This window comes from Anabrus simplex, chromosome 4 (genome assembly GCF_040414725.1).
Source record: "Anabrus simplex isolate iqAnaSimp1 chromosome 4, ASM4041472v1, whole genome shotgun sequence".
NCBI classification, from domain to species: Eukaryota; Metazoa; Arthropoda; class Insecta; order Orthoptera; family Tettigoniidae; genus Anabrus; species Anabrus simplex.
Genome location: NC_090268.1, coordinates 107,183,574 through 107,200,225, shown reverse-complemented (window position 1 = coordinate 107,200,225; position 16,652 = coordinate 107,183,574). Strand labels below are relative to the sequence as shown.

The following is a 16,652-nucleotide window of genomic DNA, read 5'->3' as shown; positions in this document are numbered from 1 at the left end:
TGACAAAAAAGAATTGAAAAGTGGTAGGAGGGCTGGAACGGGGCCCACTCAGCCTCGGGAGATCAAATGAGTAAATGTGGGTTCGATTTCCACCTCAGCCACCCTCGAAGTGGTTTCCCGTGGTTTCCCACTTCTCCTCCAGGCAAATGCCGGGATTGTACCTAACTTAACGCCACGGCCGCTTCCTTCCCTCTTCCTCGTCTACCCCTTCCAAACTTCCTATCCCCCTACAAGGCCCCTGTTCAGTATAGCAGGTGAGGCCACCTGGGCGAGTTACTCGTCCTCCTCCACAGTTGTATCCCCGACCCAAAGTCTCACGCTCCAGAACACTGCCCTAGAGACATTAGACGTTGGATCGCTCGCTGAGTCCGAGGGAAAAGCCAACCCTGCAGAGTAAACAGATTAAGAACAAGATTCTACAATGCGTATTTTCAACATTTTAGTCATTCTACAGCAGCGCCCCCGTGCTCATGTGACCACTTGAAACATGGCGGACGTTCGTTCAATTAGCTTCAGCCGCTCTATGTTATTCTACGTGAACCGAGTATATGAGCGTTAGAGCGCTGGTCATACTGACAAGTAATTTGAAAAATTGCGTCGATATCTGGCGCCGATGTTTTTTTATCAGCTGATTAATTTAGCCAATCAGATCACTTGGCGGGCGACTTCAGATGATCTATGCGAGGCGATGTTGCTAAATATGCACGTGGCTTATAACCGGCTTGAAAGCGCCAATAGAAGAAATGAACTTCTCCAGGGGAGGGACTTGTTGACAGGCTCGGCCCACAGCAAGCACACTACGGTGGCACTGGCTGAAACCCACGGTGTGTTAGTGTTTGATGCTCATTTCTCGGTATGACTCTCAAGCCCGACCAAGCCACGTGCTTTTTCAAATTACTCGTCAGTATGACCAACGTTCTAACGCTCATATACTCGGTTCACGTTGTTTCCCAACACCCTGTATATCTGAAGATTAAGACTTTGCCCGTTGCGCCATGCCAGCAAACAACCTGATATTTTTATCATTATTATTCTTGATACCCGCTATGTATATCTGATGATTATGACTTTTCCTGTTGCAGCATTCCAGCAACAAACAAACTAACCTATCATTCTCATTTCTTGATACCCGTTATTTATATCTGATGATTACGATTTTTCTATTCTAGCATGCCAGCAATGCCGCCACCTCGAGCCAGACGAGTGTGGGAGGCGGTTCGGGGGCGGGAGGCTCGGCCGGGAGTGGGGCCACGACGCGGCCGCCGGCAGGCCCAGCCAGCCATTCGGGCACCAAGTTTCGACACGGATTACTCCAACTGATGATCCACACCATCGACCCGCTCCACGATGGTAAGTTGCCTACAGCCTGCCTTGCGCTTTCTTCAGCTTCATGCAGCCATGGTAAGTGTCGTCTCTGCCGCTTTTACTGCGTCCAGATGGAAATACTGACTGACCTCATCCATCCTAACTGCTGCTAATTTTACGTTGCTGCTTAGCGCGTAAATCCCCCGCAGTTGCATGGAGCAAGAGCAATTTTTATTTCAGCTTTGCACACTCCAGAGTACATTGAAGGAAATACTGCAATAGTGGAAATGTTGAGAAGATGTTTGACATAGGTCCATGTATGAAAGCCTGGATAACTCTCAGGACATCAGCAACTAACGAAGGGCACTAATTGTATTCTACTGGCGTTAAGACACACGATATGCGGAGTATCACTAAATGGAAGAGTTGTCATTATTTCAAACCGCTTCCAGTTAAGAACTTTAGAGATTTAATTTACTACACATGCCAGATAAAGTGAAGACTTGAAAATTACTATTTAAAAGTGGCTCAACTGAGCAAGCACATATTTGAGCAACAATTAATTTCTGCATGTAAACAAATAACAAGATTATAGTTCGATAAAAGTTATTTCACCACGTAATGAATGTATTAATCAAAAATGCAAAACGGTTCAAAAGTTCCTCGAGCCAGTAGAACCCATGCACCACCCTCCATTATAAACTCCTAAATATCCATTTGTTTTTCTTCAATCCTTCATTATCAAAAACTTATGTTACAAAGATACAAATAAAATAACAAGAGGCATTTTTACTATTAGGGGCCTGCCTGGCCGAGGCGGTAAAGGCGTGCTCGGTTCGCCCGGAAGGACGTGGGTTCGAATCCCGGTCAGGAAGTCGTAAAATTTAAGAAACGAGATTTCCACTTTCGGAAGTGCATATGGCCCTGAGGTTCACTCATCCTATACCAAAAATGAGTACCAGGTTAATTCCTGGGGGCAAAGCCGGCCGGGCGTAGAGCTAACCACTCTACCCCATCAAGTGCCGCGGTTAACAATGGTGGAAGCCTTTACCTTCCACTCCTCCAAGGGCCTTCATGGCCTGTACGGAGGTGTCTTTGTCTTTGTCTTTGTCTTTATTTTCATTATTAACTTTTACTTCCTTTTGAAATATATTACGTTCAATTCACTCTGAAATGTAAAACGTGTTACAGTTTTGTTTTAGAATATACATAGTTGACATTTTTGAGTCTCTTAAGAGAGTAATAACCAGTTCCAATCAGACTGACATTGGTTCAGAAAAAAGTTATCTTACTATTTATAAAATTTATAAATTTATAAAATGAACACATGATAATTACATAAACGAAGATATACATCTGTCAAACTACAGTAGAGTGGTAAAGGCGTTGATTTCGATCCTCTTTCTACCTTATGGTGTATACCATTCATATCTAGAATTCCATATTACCTTAATTAGTGAGTATTTCAGGGGACATGAATTTAGAGAAAGCAACTTTGAAAATCTGTTCATAAAGCTAAAAAATATGGACTGGGAAGCATTTCTATGGTTATTTGTTTCATGTCGCACTGACTTAGAAGGTCTTATGGCATGATGGGATAGGACAAGGCTAGGACAGGGGAGAAAGCAGCCATGGCCTTAGTTAAGGTATAACCTGGTGTGGAAAATGGGAAGCAACGTAAAACCATCTTCAACATTAAATAAACAGCACATACGGTTTTCACTTTTGTTATGCAACATACAAAAGTCTTTCCTTGTAAGTGTCGGGGTTAAAAATCGTACCAGCATTTATGTTTCACTCTTACAGGGACGAATTCAGACGATATGGCTGTACTTTGGTTAGCTCTGTTTAGAGATGTTCCGGATTAGAAACATCATTTCTGACAAAGATATATATTGTATGTTGCAACTGAAACTTCCTTTGCAAAAAAGAGTGTGAGGTATCCTCTCCTTTGAACCAATTTACAGAATTTAAATATCTAATGAAATTATTATTATTATTATTATTATTATTATTATTATTATTATTATTATTATTATTATTATTATTATTATTATTATTATTATTATTATTATTATTTACGACCATTTGAGACCACATTAAGAAACAATCACGCATTACTTGAAGCCTTCTTTGCAGCCCAAAATCTTTGCATTCTTTCTCTAGCAGCCTGTCTTCTTTCTTCTGCGTATCCCCTATTCATTTTCTGTTCGTCATGGAAGGGTCTGAGGCTGTCAGTCACTGATCTATACTTTGTTCGGTTTAGGATATCTTTTCCGATTTAATTCAGACTGTTCAAGATCCTTTCTTACCTCCCTGAATCATTTGTCGAAAACTTCAGGTCTACTGTCAAGTGTTTTAAATATCTGTTTTGTCAGCCTCTTCTTGTCCATTCTAAACAGATGTCCATCAAATTTGAGTCTTCGTTTCTTCATTGACTCAATCAATCTTTCGCTTTCTTGGTATATTTCTTCCCTTCATCGTAACCCTAACTGGCCATCCACGAGTTTTGGACACATTATCTTGCGAATGATCATCGGCTTCTCTTAGTTCTGATATTCCTGTCATTCGGAATCATTCACTAGTATGCAGACACTCTGTTTTGATTACTGTATTGTAATGTCCCAGTTTAGCTCGCCTTGAGATGACTTTCCTCCTATATAGAGCATTTGTCCTACGAAAAGCAGTGGTCGTCTTCTCTCGCCTGGTGTCGTTTGCTTCCCTCTCGCTAGGTTTCTGCTGTCTTCAAGTGAAGAGGGGCTGTTTTCATATTGGTCATATATATGTTTTTTCAAAGGAAATTTGGAGTCCTGCTTTATCTGCACTGTAGCTGTGTTATAGTCTTTCTAGGCAGAATCGTGAGGTCATCTGCGAATGCAAGGCAGTTGATCTTTTTTTTTTGCTAGGGGCTTTACGTCGCACCGACACAGATAGGTCTTATGGCGACGATGGGATAGGAAAGGCCTAGGAGTTGGAAGGAAGCGGCCGTGGCCTTAATTAAGGTACATCCCCAGAATTTGCCTGGTGTGAAAATGGGAAACCACGGAAAACCATCTTCAGGGCTGCCGATAGTGGGATTCGAACCTACTATCTCCCGGATGCAAGCTCACAGCCGCGCGCCTCTACGCGCACGGCCAACTCGCCCGGTACAGTTGATCTTGATGCCATTGTTGATCTTGGTTGAGCAGCCCTTTCTTGTCCAGTTCTTTTTGCGATTCATGGATGATCTAATTAAGTTATTTAAAATGAAATCAGAAAAAAAAAGAGTGCATTCCTAAAAAAAATTAATGAACGCTACGATTATGATATTCATGCGGCAGAGTTTTTCTTTTCATTCTGAGAAGGTATTCGCTTTACGAAAAAATCGATATAACTTTACGTTACTAGCTATTTACATTATCTATACTGAGAAATACAAGTTTAATTGAATGAGTCGTTGACGTAATATCTAAGTTCAAATATAAAAAGGAATATTAATTTTCTTTTAAAAAACTGTCGCTCATTCAAGAAATTTCTGTAAATCACAAATTAAATTGAACCCAGTTACCTCCTAAGACGTCTGTATATATTTCTAATTCTCCCTGCATATTCCTCCACCAGGATCTCCAGCACCGGTAACCTGGATATGGAGCATCGTAATTTGGAAAACCCTGGCGCGAGATGAAAGGGACCAACAAGAAACCGTAACCCCATATTGATTCTTCATTTCCTTCTTTGTCTTCTGAAGCAGCATGTCTGCAGTAACGCTTTGCTGGCGGGCATTTTCTTGTGTGCAGATGTGTGGCATCCAATGCGGTGTACTGAAGTGTTGTATCCCTTGGCTGAATATGTGTAGCGATGAATGGAAATGTTGCGAAACTTGAAATTGGCTGGCTGATAATTAGAACTTTTCAACAACTGTATAAAAATGCACAGTTCCTAGACTGAATAGTATAGTTTGCCACGCAGTAACTGCTAGAATTTAATCGCCTCAGTATGATGCATGCTGCATTTTATAGATTCCAGTTGCAATATGTATTGAATGTGAAAATATCAGATAATCTGTGAGACCCAGACACAAAAGAGTATCTCCTTTTCCGGATTAATGGTTTAAAGGTTTATAGGTTTTTGAAAAGAAATTATAAGAATTATCTGTAGAAATATAACTAGATCTCCAGATTTTATCAATAAATTCGTGAGCAACCTATGGGAGCGAAATTATCCATAGAGAAACCGGAGCTCGGGATGTATTTATTGTGACTATTTAGTGAATAATTATAAACTTAAATACGTAATGTGAATAACAGTATACAAATATAAAAGAAATTAAATACATAGGTATAAAAAGAACGAAGCTTTCAGCATGGAACTTTTTTTTCATTGAAATTCTTTGCACGGTAGTCTACAAACACACCGGCCGTCGGCTTCATTAGAATAAATTCTGAGTAAAGACAACTGAAGGATGATATTAGAGCAAAGAAGCTGTAAAGATGTTTTAGCGCGCTCTTCTGATGAATTTATAAATAGCTAACTGCACATAAACTCGATAATACTAAAAAAGTACGAAACCAACAATTATGTGGTGATAGACAGCTGTTAATTATTTGAAATTCGTGATATACCGGATTAGTCATTCATTTGAGCCATATTAATTTTAAATACTCCAAGGTAAAATATAATATTGAAAGCAAGTTAAAATGTAAGGGATATCAAAAAAGGAACTGGCGGCAAAAATAAAAAAGGAAATTCTCCTTCATCAGACACACCTTCTAACATAAACACGCTTACGTAAGTTTTAACTGTAATTTTCCTTTCAGACACTTTAAGCAGTACAGAGCCTCTCTTTTACTCTGTGCTACAGCAGCTGCCTCAGCCCAACTTACGCCCTGCTTTAAGCGTATATTCAATCTTATATGAAATATTACCTTATAAAAGATGCTGGTAGTGTCAACCTTCATAATGAGGGACTTCATAAACATCATTAGGATTTTCTGCATAGCGAGAGTTATGACTAGAGTCCGGATTAGTATGTGCTGATAGGCTAGACTGCAAACTTACTTAAGCCAGTAACAAGTATACTCTACACTGCACAACGGTTATGTTATGAGATTTGCATAGATATTAGGGGTACAGCCTATAGAACTCCTTGAATGTATGCTACTCTTCCTACATTATGGTACAACGGGTTGCATGACACTTCTTACAAACCAAATTACTTTCCACTCTAACCTATTACCACCTACAAATCCGACGTATAGTAATGACTGTTCACACGACCATTAAGATGAAACCAGGCCTCATCCGAAAATAACACAAGCTTTGGCTGGAATAAATGATCATTCAATAATGCAAGATACCATTCGCAATTGTGACTGGATCAGCAGGTTTTAAAAAATGGACCCATGTAAATCTGTACGGTTTGATGTGTAACAGCTTTGTTTCTCTGTGTGCAGAATAAACTGAAACCCCTACTTGTGCTAATATTTTGTGAGTGATTCATTCGGTGACCGTTATATTCGCACCAATGTCATCCAACTTTTCCTCTGTTAAAACTGTCCATGTGTGAGCATGCTTTTTGTTAGCACTGAGCCAGTGGTTTTAAATTTATTTACAACTACGTGAATTTATGCTCATGAAGGTGGCACTTCACCAGGAAATTGCTGAACAAATGCATCGCGTACCCCTCGAGCCGACTCCTACTTAAAATAACTTTTACATACGAAAATGCGGTGTTGCAATTATAACTGTATCACCATGTTAACAGCTGAGATTCATACTGGTTACTGATGCTATGTCGAACACATGCTCGCTCCTTGCAAGATCAAGAACTATGCGCGCTCCTCCCGTACTGCTGCTTAGATCTCGGAGAGTAGAAACGCCGATGGACGATCTGGGTTTATTTGAGAGACCCTGTATCTCAAGTGGTGTATTGTGATTCAACACGAAGGAAATGAATGATTGGGCTCAAGCCAAAACAACTCCAGACCCTGTATAAAATAACGCAATTTTTGAACATTCCCTCAGTTGATATAGTTGCTGGAGTGTTAGTATATTGTCCTTCACGAGCTCTTTAGTTAACTAACAGGAAATCACTAATATGGTGCAGTCGTATTTAAACGCTGTTAAACTCTATCATCCTCAACTAGGAAAGTGAAACTGTGCGTATGTAGTTCTATGAAACTTTTGATGTTGCGTTCATAGCCATCGCAACTCTAGCTTTGCGTGGAGTCAAAACTATGTAGACAGGACATTCATTTCAAAAGATCCACACATCCATTCGATCCTGGATTCGAACCACGGCCGCCTTACAACTTTGTGAGGAGCCAGCGACTGTACCTCTGACGTCTGAGTTTCAAACCGGAATGTACATCCTGCCACACACACACATATCGTCGTTACGCCTGCGAAAACCGCTATGTAGTGGTATTTGGGGAGATATACTGACCCGCATTACATGCATTATGAAGAGCAAGAATGCCTTGACAATATTCACACAATATTGAACCTAACACGACAGAACATTACCGACCGAAGTTATGACTTGAAATATTTCACATTATTTTTCTTTTCAGGTGAAACGAGATGCCTCATACTTACACGGAGGCCCCAGCTTCGATTCGTGGTCAGGTCGCGATCTTTACCCGAATCTGAGGACAGGTTCGAATTGCGTGATTACATTAGGGAGTTATCTGACGGTGAGATGGTAACCCCGGTCTAGAAAGCCGAGAATGCCAGGCGAGAAGATTCGTCGTGCTGACCACAAGACATCTCGTAATTTACAGGCCTTCAGGTTGAGCAGCGGTCACTTGATATGCCATGGCGCTTCAAGGCTGTAGTGCCATGCAGTTTGGTTTCGGTTTTCAGACTCCTCATAACTACGTTTTCGAAAACTGTATCGGCAATTCTTTCAATTATTTTGAGTCGCCTCCTCTATTTCCCTTTCAACCCATTTACTGCTAATATTTTCCTGTATTCTAAACTGCTTCTAAGATTTCTTAAAGCATCTAACAACGTAAAAGTCGCACCAAGTACACCTACTAAATGACTGTCATCTATTATGAATCCCAAATGGGGTGTCTCCCTCCACAAAAACAAGATGAAGTAAGTTGTGAAAGCAAAAGATTGTACGAAATAAAATAATATCCTGGAAATACAGATTTCTGGATAATAATTCCTTTCTTCTTGCTAGAAGTAATACTCCACAACTAAATAAATATTAAAAAATAACTGCGTGCAAAGGCGTCTGTAAGCTCTGAAAAACAAAATCGAAAACAAATCGTGACTACAAGCCAGGCTGAGTGTGGCTCACGCGGTTGAGGCGCTGGCCTTCTGAACCGAACTTGGCAGCCTGGTTTATGGCTCAGTCCGCTAGTATTTGGAGGTGCTTGAATACGTCAGCCTCGAGTCGGTAGATTTACCGGTACGTTAAAGAACTCCTGCGGAACAAAATTCCAGCACCTCGGCGTCTCCGAAAACCGTAAAAGTAGTTAGTGGGACGGTAATCAAATAACATTATTATTATTATTATTATTATTATTATTATTATTATTATTATTATTATTATTATTATTATTATTTGTCGCTACAAAATTTTTCAAAGCTTATGTTGAAAAAGTAATCCGCAAATGGCGATCAGGGCAGATCGTCTCCTTACTCGCAAGTCTTGCCAGCCCAAAGTTTTCAATATTTCCGTAACACTACTCTTTTGTCGGAAAGTACGAAGAACAAGTCGAGCTACTTTTCTTCGTATTTTCTCCAGTCTTCATATTACTGAATCCTGGTGTGAGTCCCATTTGCCAGAACCATACCCTACTTGGGGTCTTACTAAAAACTTACACGCCCTCTCCTTTACGTCTACACTAAAACCATTAAATTCCCTCATAACTGTGTGAAGATATCTGTATGCTTTCTTTACATCCTCGTTAATGTGATCTCCCCAATGAAGATCATTTCTTATATTAAACACTTCGGTACTTACATTGATCCCCATGAGGTTCTATCACCGCGTCAACACAGTAATTGAAATTTAGAGGGCTTTTCCTCTTGGTGAAACTTACAACCTGACTTTTCATACCGTTTACCATCATACCATTGGCTACTGTCCATCCATCTCCCAACATAGTCTAGATCCACCTGCAGTCGTTCATAATCCTGCAACTTATTTATAACTCCATACAGCAGGGCCCCTCAAGCGCCCAAAATCTCACGCGTTCAAACTGCGACGCATAATTCCTCTGCACAGAGTATCGGTCCCACTCGGCTCGGCTCGGACCAACACTTCGTCTCTGGGCTACTCGGCTAAGCTCGGCTCAACTCGGCTCTGATTTGGAGCACTACGGAGCAAGTGTGGAAGAGGGAGACAGGGGGAACGAACGAGACAGACGAGAGAGAACGCTATTGGAGTGGGGATCTGCACTCTGGTCAACCAAGCGAAGTCGTCTTTTGCACCGTGCACAGTGCATGCACCCTGAGAGGCCCTGCCATACAGTATAACACCCGCAAATAGCCTCGTCTGTTGATCCAGTTCTTCACCCATACCATTGTTATATACGTAGGCAAGTCAGTAAATAAGTACCTACAAGTTTGCTCTAATTGTCTTTACGTTGGCTCTAATGGGTTGTGTGCTCACAAGCCGCTAGATGGCACCGTTGCCTACGTCTATGGTAGGTTTCAGCGTTATCAGATCAGTACAGCTTGCGCTGTTGCGAAGTGAAGATGGCCTCGTCACACTCTGTTTGCACCAAGGAAGAACAGCGTTACGTAATTCGTTTTCTTGTGGTCTGAGGGTGCACCAGGAACGGAAATTTATAGAAGACTTTCAGCACAATACGGGGGCAATATACTGACTGAGCAAATGTCATGGCGGCGGAGCACTGATGCGCAGGTGTGTTGTCTGCGCACCACACGCCCCCTGTGCCAGCGGCACTTGTATAGGAGACCTTGTGAGCAGTGGCTGTGCATGTGACACGTGTAACATGTAACGTCGTCGTGAGATGACACCGTTCGAACTAGGTACGGTGGTCGGTGCCCAACGGATGGGAAGTGCGATTTCGGAAGTGGTGCGGGAATTCGGCTTCACACGATCACCCGTGTCCAGGGTGTATCGTGAATGGTTGAATGCGGGTGTCACCGTCCACAACAGACGAACGACCGGCCGTCCAGCCACCCTCGATGACCGTGACCGGCGATATCTGAGACGGATTGTCAGTAGTGACAGACAGGCAACCGTGCAACAAATCACGGCTCAATTCAACACAGGCCGTGCTAGACACGTCTCCCAGTGGAGAATCCGTAGGAACATGGGTTCTATGGGGTATGGAAGCCGGCACCGCACACGGGTGCCACTGTTAACCCAACGTCATCGGGCACAACGACGCGCATTTGTCGCCAGTCATCAGGGATGGACACTGGAACAATGGCGTAACGTGATATGGTCGGACGAATCACGATTTCAACTGCACCATGCCGATAGGAGACACCGTGTATGGCGCAGATCACATGAAGCGATGGATCTGCCTGCCTCGAAGGTGTGGTCGAGGGCGTTGGTGCCTCTGTTATGGTCTGAGGTGCATTTTCCTGGTATGCAATGGGCCCCCCTAGTTGTTCTGGAAGCGACTTTGAATGATTCGCGGTATGTTGAGCTGCTCGGAGACCATCTCCACCCATTTTGGCCTTCCAGCGCCCAGACGGTTCTGCGGTGTTTCAAGATGGGAACGCGCCGCCACATCGCTTCCACGTCGCCCAGGAAGGGTTCCAGGAACATGCAGCGGAGATCCAACGACTGCCATGGCCACACAGAAGCCCCGATACGAACCCTATCGAGCATATCTGGGATGTTCTGGAACGCAGGCTCCGTGCCATGGATCCTGCACCCACGAACAGACCAGCGTTGGCGGCCGCTCTGCAAACGATTTGGTGTCAGCTGCGTCTAGAGGACTACCAGGGACTTGTCGACTCACTTCCACGGCGTGTCACTGCAGTTCGCAGGGGCAGAGGAGGCCCCACACGCTATTAGGTGACTATCCCATGACATTTGCTAAGTCCGTGTATTTTGCAACAGCGAATTGTTTAAAAATGGATTGAACAATTTAAAAGGGGTCGCACGAGCTGAAGGATGAGGAAAGATCCGGGCGTCCATCTGCAGTCGTAACTGATGCCAAATTGAACAAGTGCGTGATATGATCCTGAATAACAGACGAGTGACTGTTGATGACGTGGCAAACCATACACACCTTCGCTCCGATCAACAGGTGAAGGAAGCGGTGCATACGTGGCCTGCTGCGCAAACAAAAACTTATTTTTGGAGACGGTATCAGAAAGCTTCAGAAACGATGGGCCATGCGCATTGAAAAGCAGGTGAATATGCTGAAAAATTATATCAATAAAATGTGTGTACTCTTTTTGTAATAAATTATAAGAATTTATTGCAGTTACTTAATGACTTGCCCTCATATAAGAAAACATATTATCATTGACGCCAAATGTCTTGACGAATACGTAGCTTGAAGGTAGAGCGAAGCTCTTGGAGGAGAGGCGAGCTGTATACTGGTCCCATAGGCACGCTCGATGAGCTGTTTGTATGCTCTACAATAGCGAGGTGACAATCAAATAACACACAGCAGTTGGTGTGCTTGTCAGGTGCTATTGTACCCTGGGACTTCCAAATCCCTCACTAGCCATGGAGCACGGATATCAAAACCGCCGTGTGCTACCTCCTGTCTTCATATGAGGTCCTAACTGTATAGGACATTATTCACCTTCAGTAGATTAATAGGCCTATAGAATTTTACCGACTTGGAATCTCGTAATTCATAAACATAACTCTAATAATTCGTATTTTATTTATTTATTTATTTATTTATTTATTTATTTATTTATTTATTTATTTATCTGCGTTTCTACTTCAACGACTTACTAATACAGAAAGGTTTTTGATGATGTAGGGATAGGAGAATGTATGGGCCGGGAATGTCCATAACCTCCCTTTACCAGGACACTGGTCTTTTAAAAAGTCGGATCTCCACGAACAATTTCCATTGCATACATGTTTGTTTTTGAGTTGTTAGGAAGTACATTTTGATTGATATAATATGATTATCACTTCATTGTCTCTCTCCAATACACAGTTCCAGAGTTACAAGACACTTGGAGCACGAGAATTTACACTGTTCATTGTCGAGTGCTAAGGTAATTAGAACTTCAGTCTACGTCACGCAACATTAGTACTGTGTAGAGATGAGAAGAATGCAAGAATGAGGAATGTGGCCTGCAAGCACGAATTTCCTGTTCTGCCCAGACATATCGGCTCTTATCTGCTCGTATCTACTACACGAAAACATTGACTGACACTTTGCAGTTTGCTGGATTACAACTGACAAGAGCGAAGAGCTGCCAGTAGAAGACAATATAAAGTCGCCTGGATAGTAGCGGAGTTGCTATGGTAACCACTGCATCACTGGCTCTGCTAGTGAAAGCCCCTTCGTCCCGTGCCTCACCGGGCATGTGCATTCTTCTCATCTCCCAACAGCACCATGGTTACCGCTTGCATCGGCAATATCTACGCGCGGTATGACTGTCCTATGTTCATTTTTCTTGCAGACGACTTGCACGACTCGCCGATGCTGCCAACCACTGTACTCAGGAACTAAATGGTACTGAGCCCTGGACCACAATTACATCTGTTGAGCCCTGGACCACAATTACATTTGTTTTCACATAGGTTAGGTTAGGTTAGGTTAGGACTATGTTTAATTTTATCGCAGGTTAGGTTAGCTTATTTATTTTTCTCGCAGACGACTCGCACGACTTAGCCCTGGACCACAATGACGTTTCTCTTCACATTAATACACCACGGCATTCTATGTCGCTTACTGGTCACGAAATGATAGGATTGATAGCAGCAAAGCCTACTACTTCTTTTTTCGTACATAGCGCATCCAGTGCATCTGGCCATTGTTGATACAGAAAACATATCTAATTATATTGACATGGCATCGTACGATGGATGTGTTATTAATGTAACAAGTTTTTCAGCGAATTACAAGAACAACTTCAAGGATTTACTTCAATTCTATGTACGTCACAATTTGATTTCAAATAGCAGAGTACCGTATGTGAATGGTGTCCATCACGTCAAATTATTAGTGAATGAGAAGTTCAATCGTGTTGTTTTTTCGTGTCGTCGCCTAACCTCCACTACATTAAGGTTGGTTCCATTTACATACATTCTTCTTCTCTATTATACATTGTTTATCATTCACGTTACATTTCGTTGTGATTTTTTTTTCTTCCGGTGTCGGGAACGCTACGTACTACTAATAATTAGGCCTCTATTTCTTTTCTTATTCAATCACGTTGTTATATAATCGTTAATAATCGTGGCTGGCGTTGGCACGAATGGACTCTGCATCGCCTGAAGATTTGCCCTATGAAATGTCACTACCATAGTTCAACATAGCCAGATATTCTTACTCTTATTTGTTTCATATGGTTATTCTCTGACATTGCCTCACTCTTAGGTCTTTTCATCGCGTAAGTTGGTCATAACTTCTGTCTGTATTGAATTATGGGAACGACATTTCAGTGGACTAGCCTTCAACCAATGGCAGCGTCCATTCGCCCATCGTCAGCCATGATTACTATGATACAAACTTGCGTGACAAGGTCTGAACTTTTACCCTAAGGTAAGTATATTTCAACGCTAATCGAAAGGTTTTTCTAGAAGTGTTTGTGGAAAAATACATATATTCACGAATGTGATACAGTTGGGAAACGTCAGTATATCGTGATAAATAAGCAATGTAGGTACTTAAAAAGTCATCGGATGCCTGTGTGCTTTGATCCAAATTAACAGGTTCATAAATAAAAGTGACTATTTTGGTCTAAATTTTTAATTCATTTTTTATAAGTTGCTTTACGTATCGTTATTATTATTATTATTATTATTATTATTATTATTATTATTATTATTATTATTATTATTATTATTATTATCATCATCATCATCTTGTATAACACTCCATGATGCGCTCACAGTCGTGAAGACATTCTACCATCTATATTAGTCACCTTGATCCAAGTTTACGAACCGATGTCTGGACGTCGTTCATAAAGTCGAGTATTGGTAAAAGGACCCTACTTACTTTCAGTTTATGGTTACGAACGAAGCTGTAAAAAAGAACTAACGTAACGTCATTCGAGACGGGAGAGACAGCGGGGAATTACCGGCCCTACAGCCTTCACCAGCATTTACAGTTTACGTAACAGCCGCAAGAAGTTAAGCATTTATTGCAACTCAACACACTAAAATATCGGACGTCCCCACTATATGCTCTTTACAATTCTAACACGATTCCGTGAGTATGAATGCTCTATGTATTCTGATATAAACATCATACTATATAGGAACAAAATTTATATCACAGCATTTTATCGACTTCACAAACATGTTTCAAATTATTATTTATGCAGTGATGTTATTTGTTCAAAAAATCACCGTGCATTATTTTTTCTGAATATACTTTATCTTCAGAGACACATTGTATTTCAAAGATCGTAATTTTTTATACCAGTATTTGTTTAATGCTATATAGATTAAATATGCGTCTTTCCTTAATTTGGTGAAACGATCAATACATACAGCAAATCATAACTTTTCACTTGGTTCTCCCCGTGCTCCCATTGTTTGTTTGTCCAACCCTTCTCCCGTCTCTCTACGGGGTCGGATATGAGGTGAGGTGAATCTGTCATGGCGGGTTTTTATGACCGGATGCCCTTCCTGACGTCAACCTGATCAGAGGCGTTCATGAGATTAAATGAATGACGTAATATGTGATAGTAGGAAGGGAGAGGGTGAAACTCGGTGCCGGCACATAGCCTACCCTTGTCGAATAGCACCAAGGGGTCTGTTCAAATCTTAATACCCACATCCGACGAACGAATCACCATCAACAGCGCCATATGCCCTCACTCCATATGAGCACTGCGGAGAGGTTTGGAATTTAATCCAGGCTTTTGGGACGCAATGTAGTGATTAGAAATTGTATACCAACACCTCCCCTACCCTGCCGGCCAACATTCTGATGGAGAAAACGTTTTCGACCAACGGAACTAAAATCGGCTAACTTCGGTATCAGACCGTTTAGACTTCAACACCTTGACGAACATGGCCTCCAAGGCGGGCTTATTACCCACTGTCCATACTTTTAATTTCACACATGCTCTCCATTAAAACTTAAAATCTATTGAAGATGTTAGTGTGGAAATGTGAATGACAGCGTATTTCATTTGTACAAAGAATACAATTCAAAATCACCGGGCGAGTTGGCCGTGCGCGTAGAGGCAGCCCTGAAAATGGTTTTCCGTGGTTTCCCATTTTCACACCAGGCAAATGCTGGGGCTGTACCTTAATTAAGGCCACGGCCGCTTCCTTACAACTCCTAAGCCTTTCCTATCCCATCGTCACCATAAGACCTATCTGTGTCTGTGCGACGTAAAGCCCCTAGCAAAAAAAAATTCAAAATCATTTCTTTGTCACAATTTTTTTTCCTTTTCTTTATCGGTTTACCTTCCAGGGTCGGTTTTTCCCTCGGACTCAGCGAGGGATCCTACCTCTACCGCCTCAAAGGCAGTGTCCTGGAGCTTCAAACTCTGGGTCGGGTGATACAACTGGGGAGGATGCCCAGTATATTGACCGGGCGGCCTCACCTGCTTTGCTAAACAGGGGCCTTGGGAAGATTGGAAGGGATAGACAAGGAAGAGGGAAGGAAGCGCCTGTGGCCTTAAGTTAGGTTCCATCCCGGCATTTGCCTGGGGAAGAATTGGGAACCACGGAAAACCACTTCCAGGATGGCTGAGGTGGGAATCGAATCTACCTCTACTCAGTTGACCTCCCAGCCCTCATACCACTTTTCAAATTTCATGGAAGAGCCGGGAATCGAACTCGAGCCTCCGGGGGTGGCAGCTAATCACACTAACCACTACACCACAGAGGCGGACTAATTATTTAATTTTTAAAATAATTAGCAGTGCAAATATTAGAATGAATGGTACCGATCAATAGAAACATGTTTTCTGAAGGAATATCTTAGATATTATAGATATGTGTTGATACAGATTTTAAGATAGTTTCGGCAAAGGAATCAATTAATTGTGGTATTTGAAGTAAAAATCCCATTTAGCTGCAATAAGTTATAACACAAATTTGTTAACATTTCTTTCGGGTAATTACTAAGCTCTTTAAGAATTTAAAGAAAATTTCATTTCAACATTAAGAAAAGGTGGATGAAAATGCTTAGCTTTTATCTTAATATAAATCAAAGTCATGTATGTATGTATGTATGTATGTATGTAAAAAAATGAAATGGCGT

At 41.8% G+C, this 16,652-nt stretch overlaps 1 protein-coding gene across 1 annotated transcript in view; it reads left to right on the top strand.

Annotated features, from left to right (window-relative positions):
• Nucleotides 1–487: 487 nt before the first annotated feature.
• Nucleotides 488–16,652, top strand: part of LOC136872189 (sodium/potassium/calcium exchanger Nckx30C) — a 431,713-nt gene continuing 415,548 nt past the window's right edge. Inside the window, exons 1-2 of the mRNA XM_067146025.2 lie at nucleotides 488–544; nucleotides 1,170–1,350. Coding sequence (XP_067002126.2) covers nucleotides 488–544; nucleotides 1,170–1,350 — 238 coding nt within the window. The remainder of the gene's footprint in view (nucleotides 545–1,169; nucleotides 1,351–16,652) is intronic.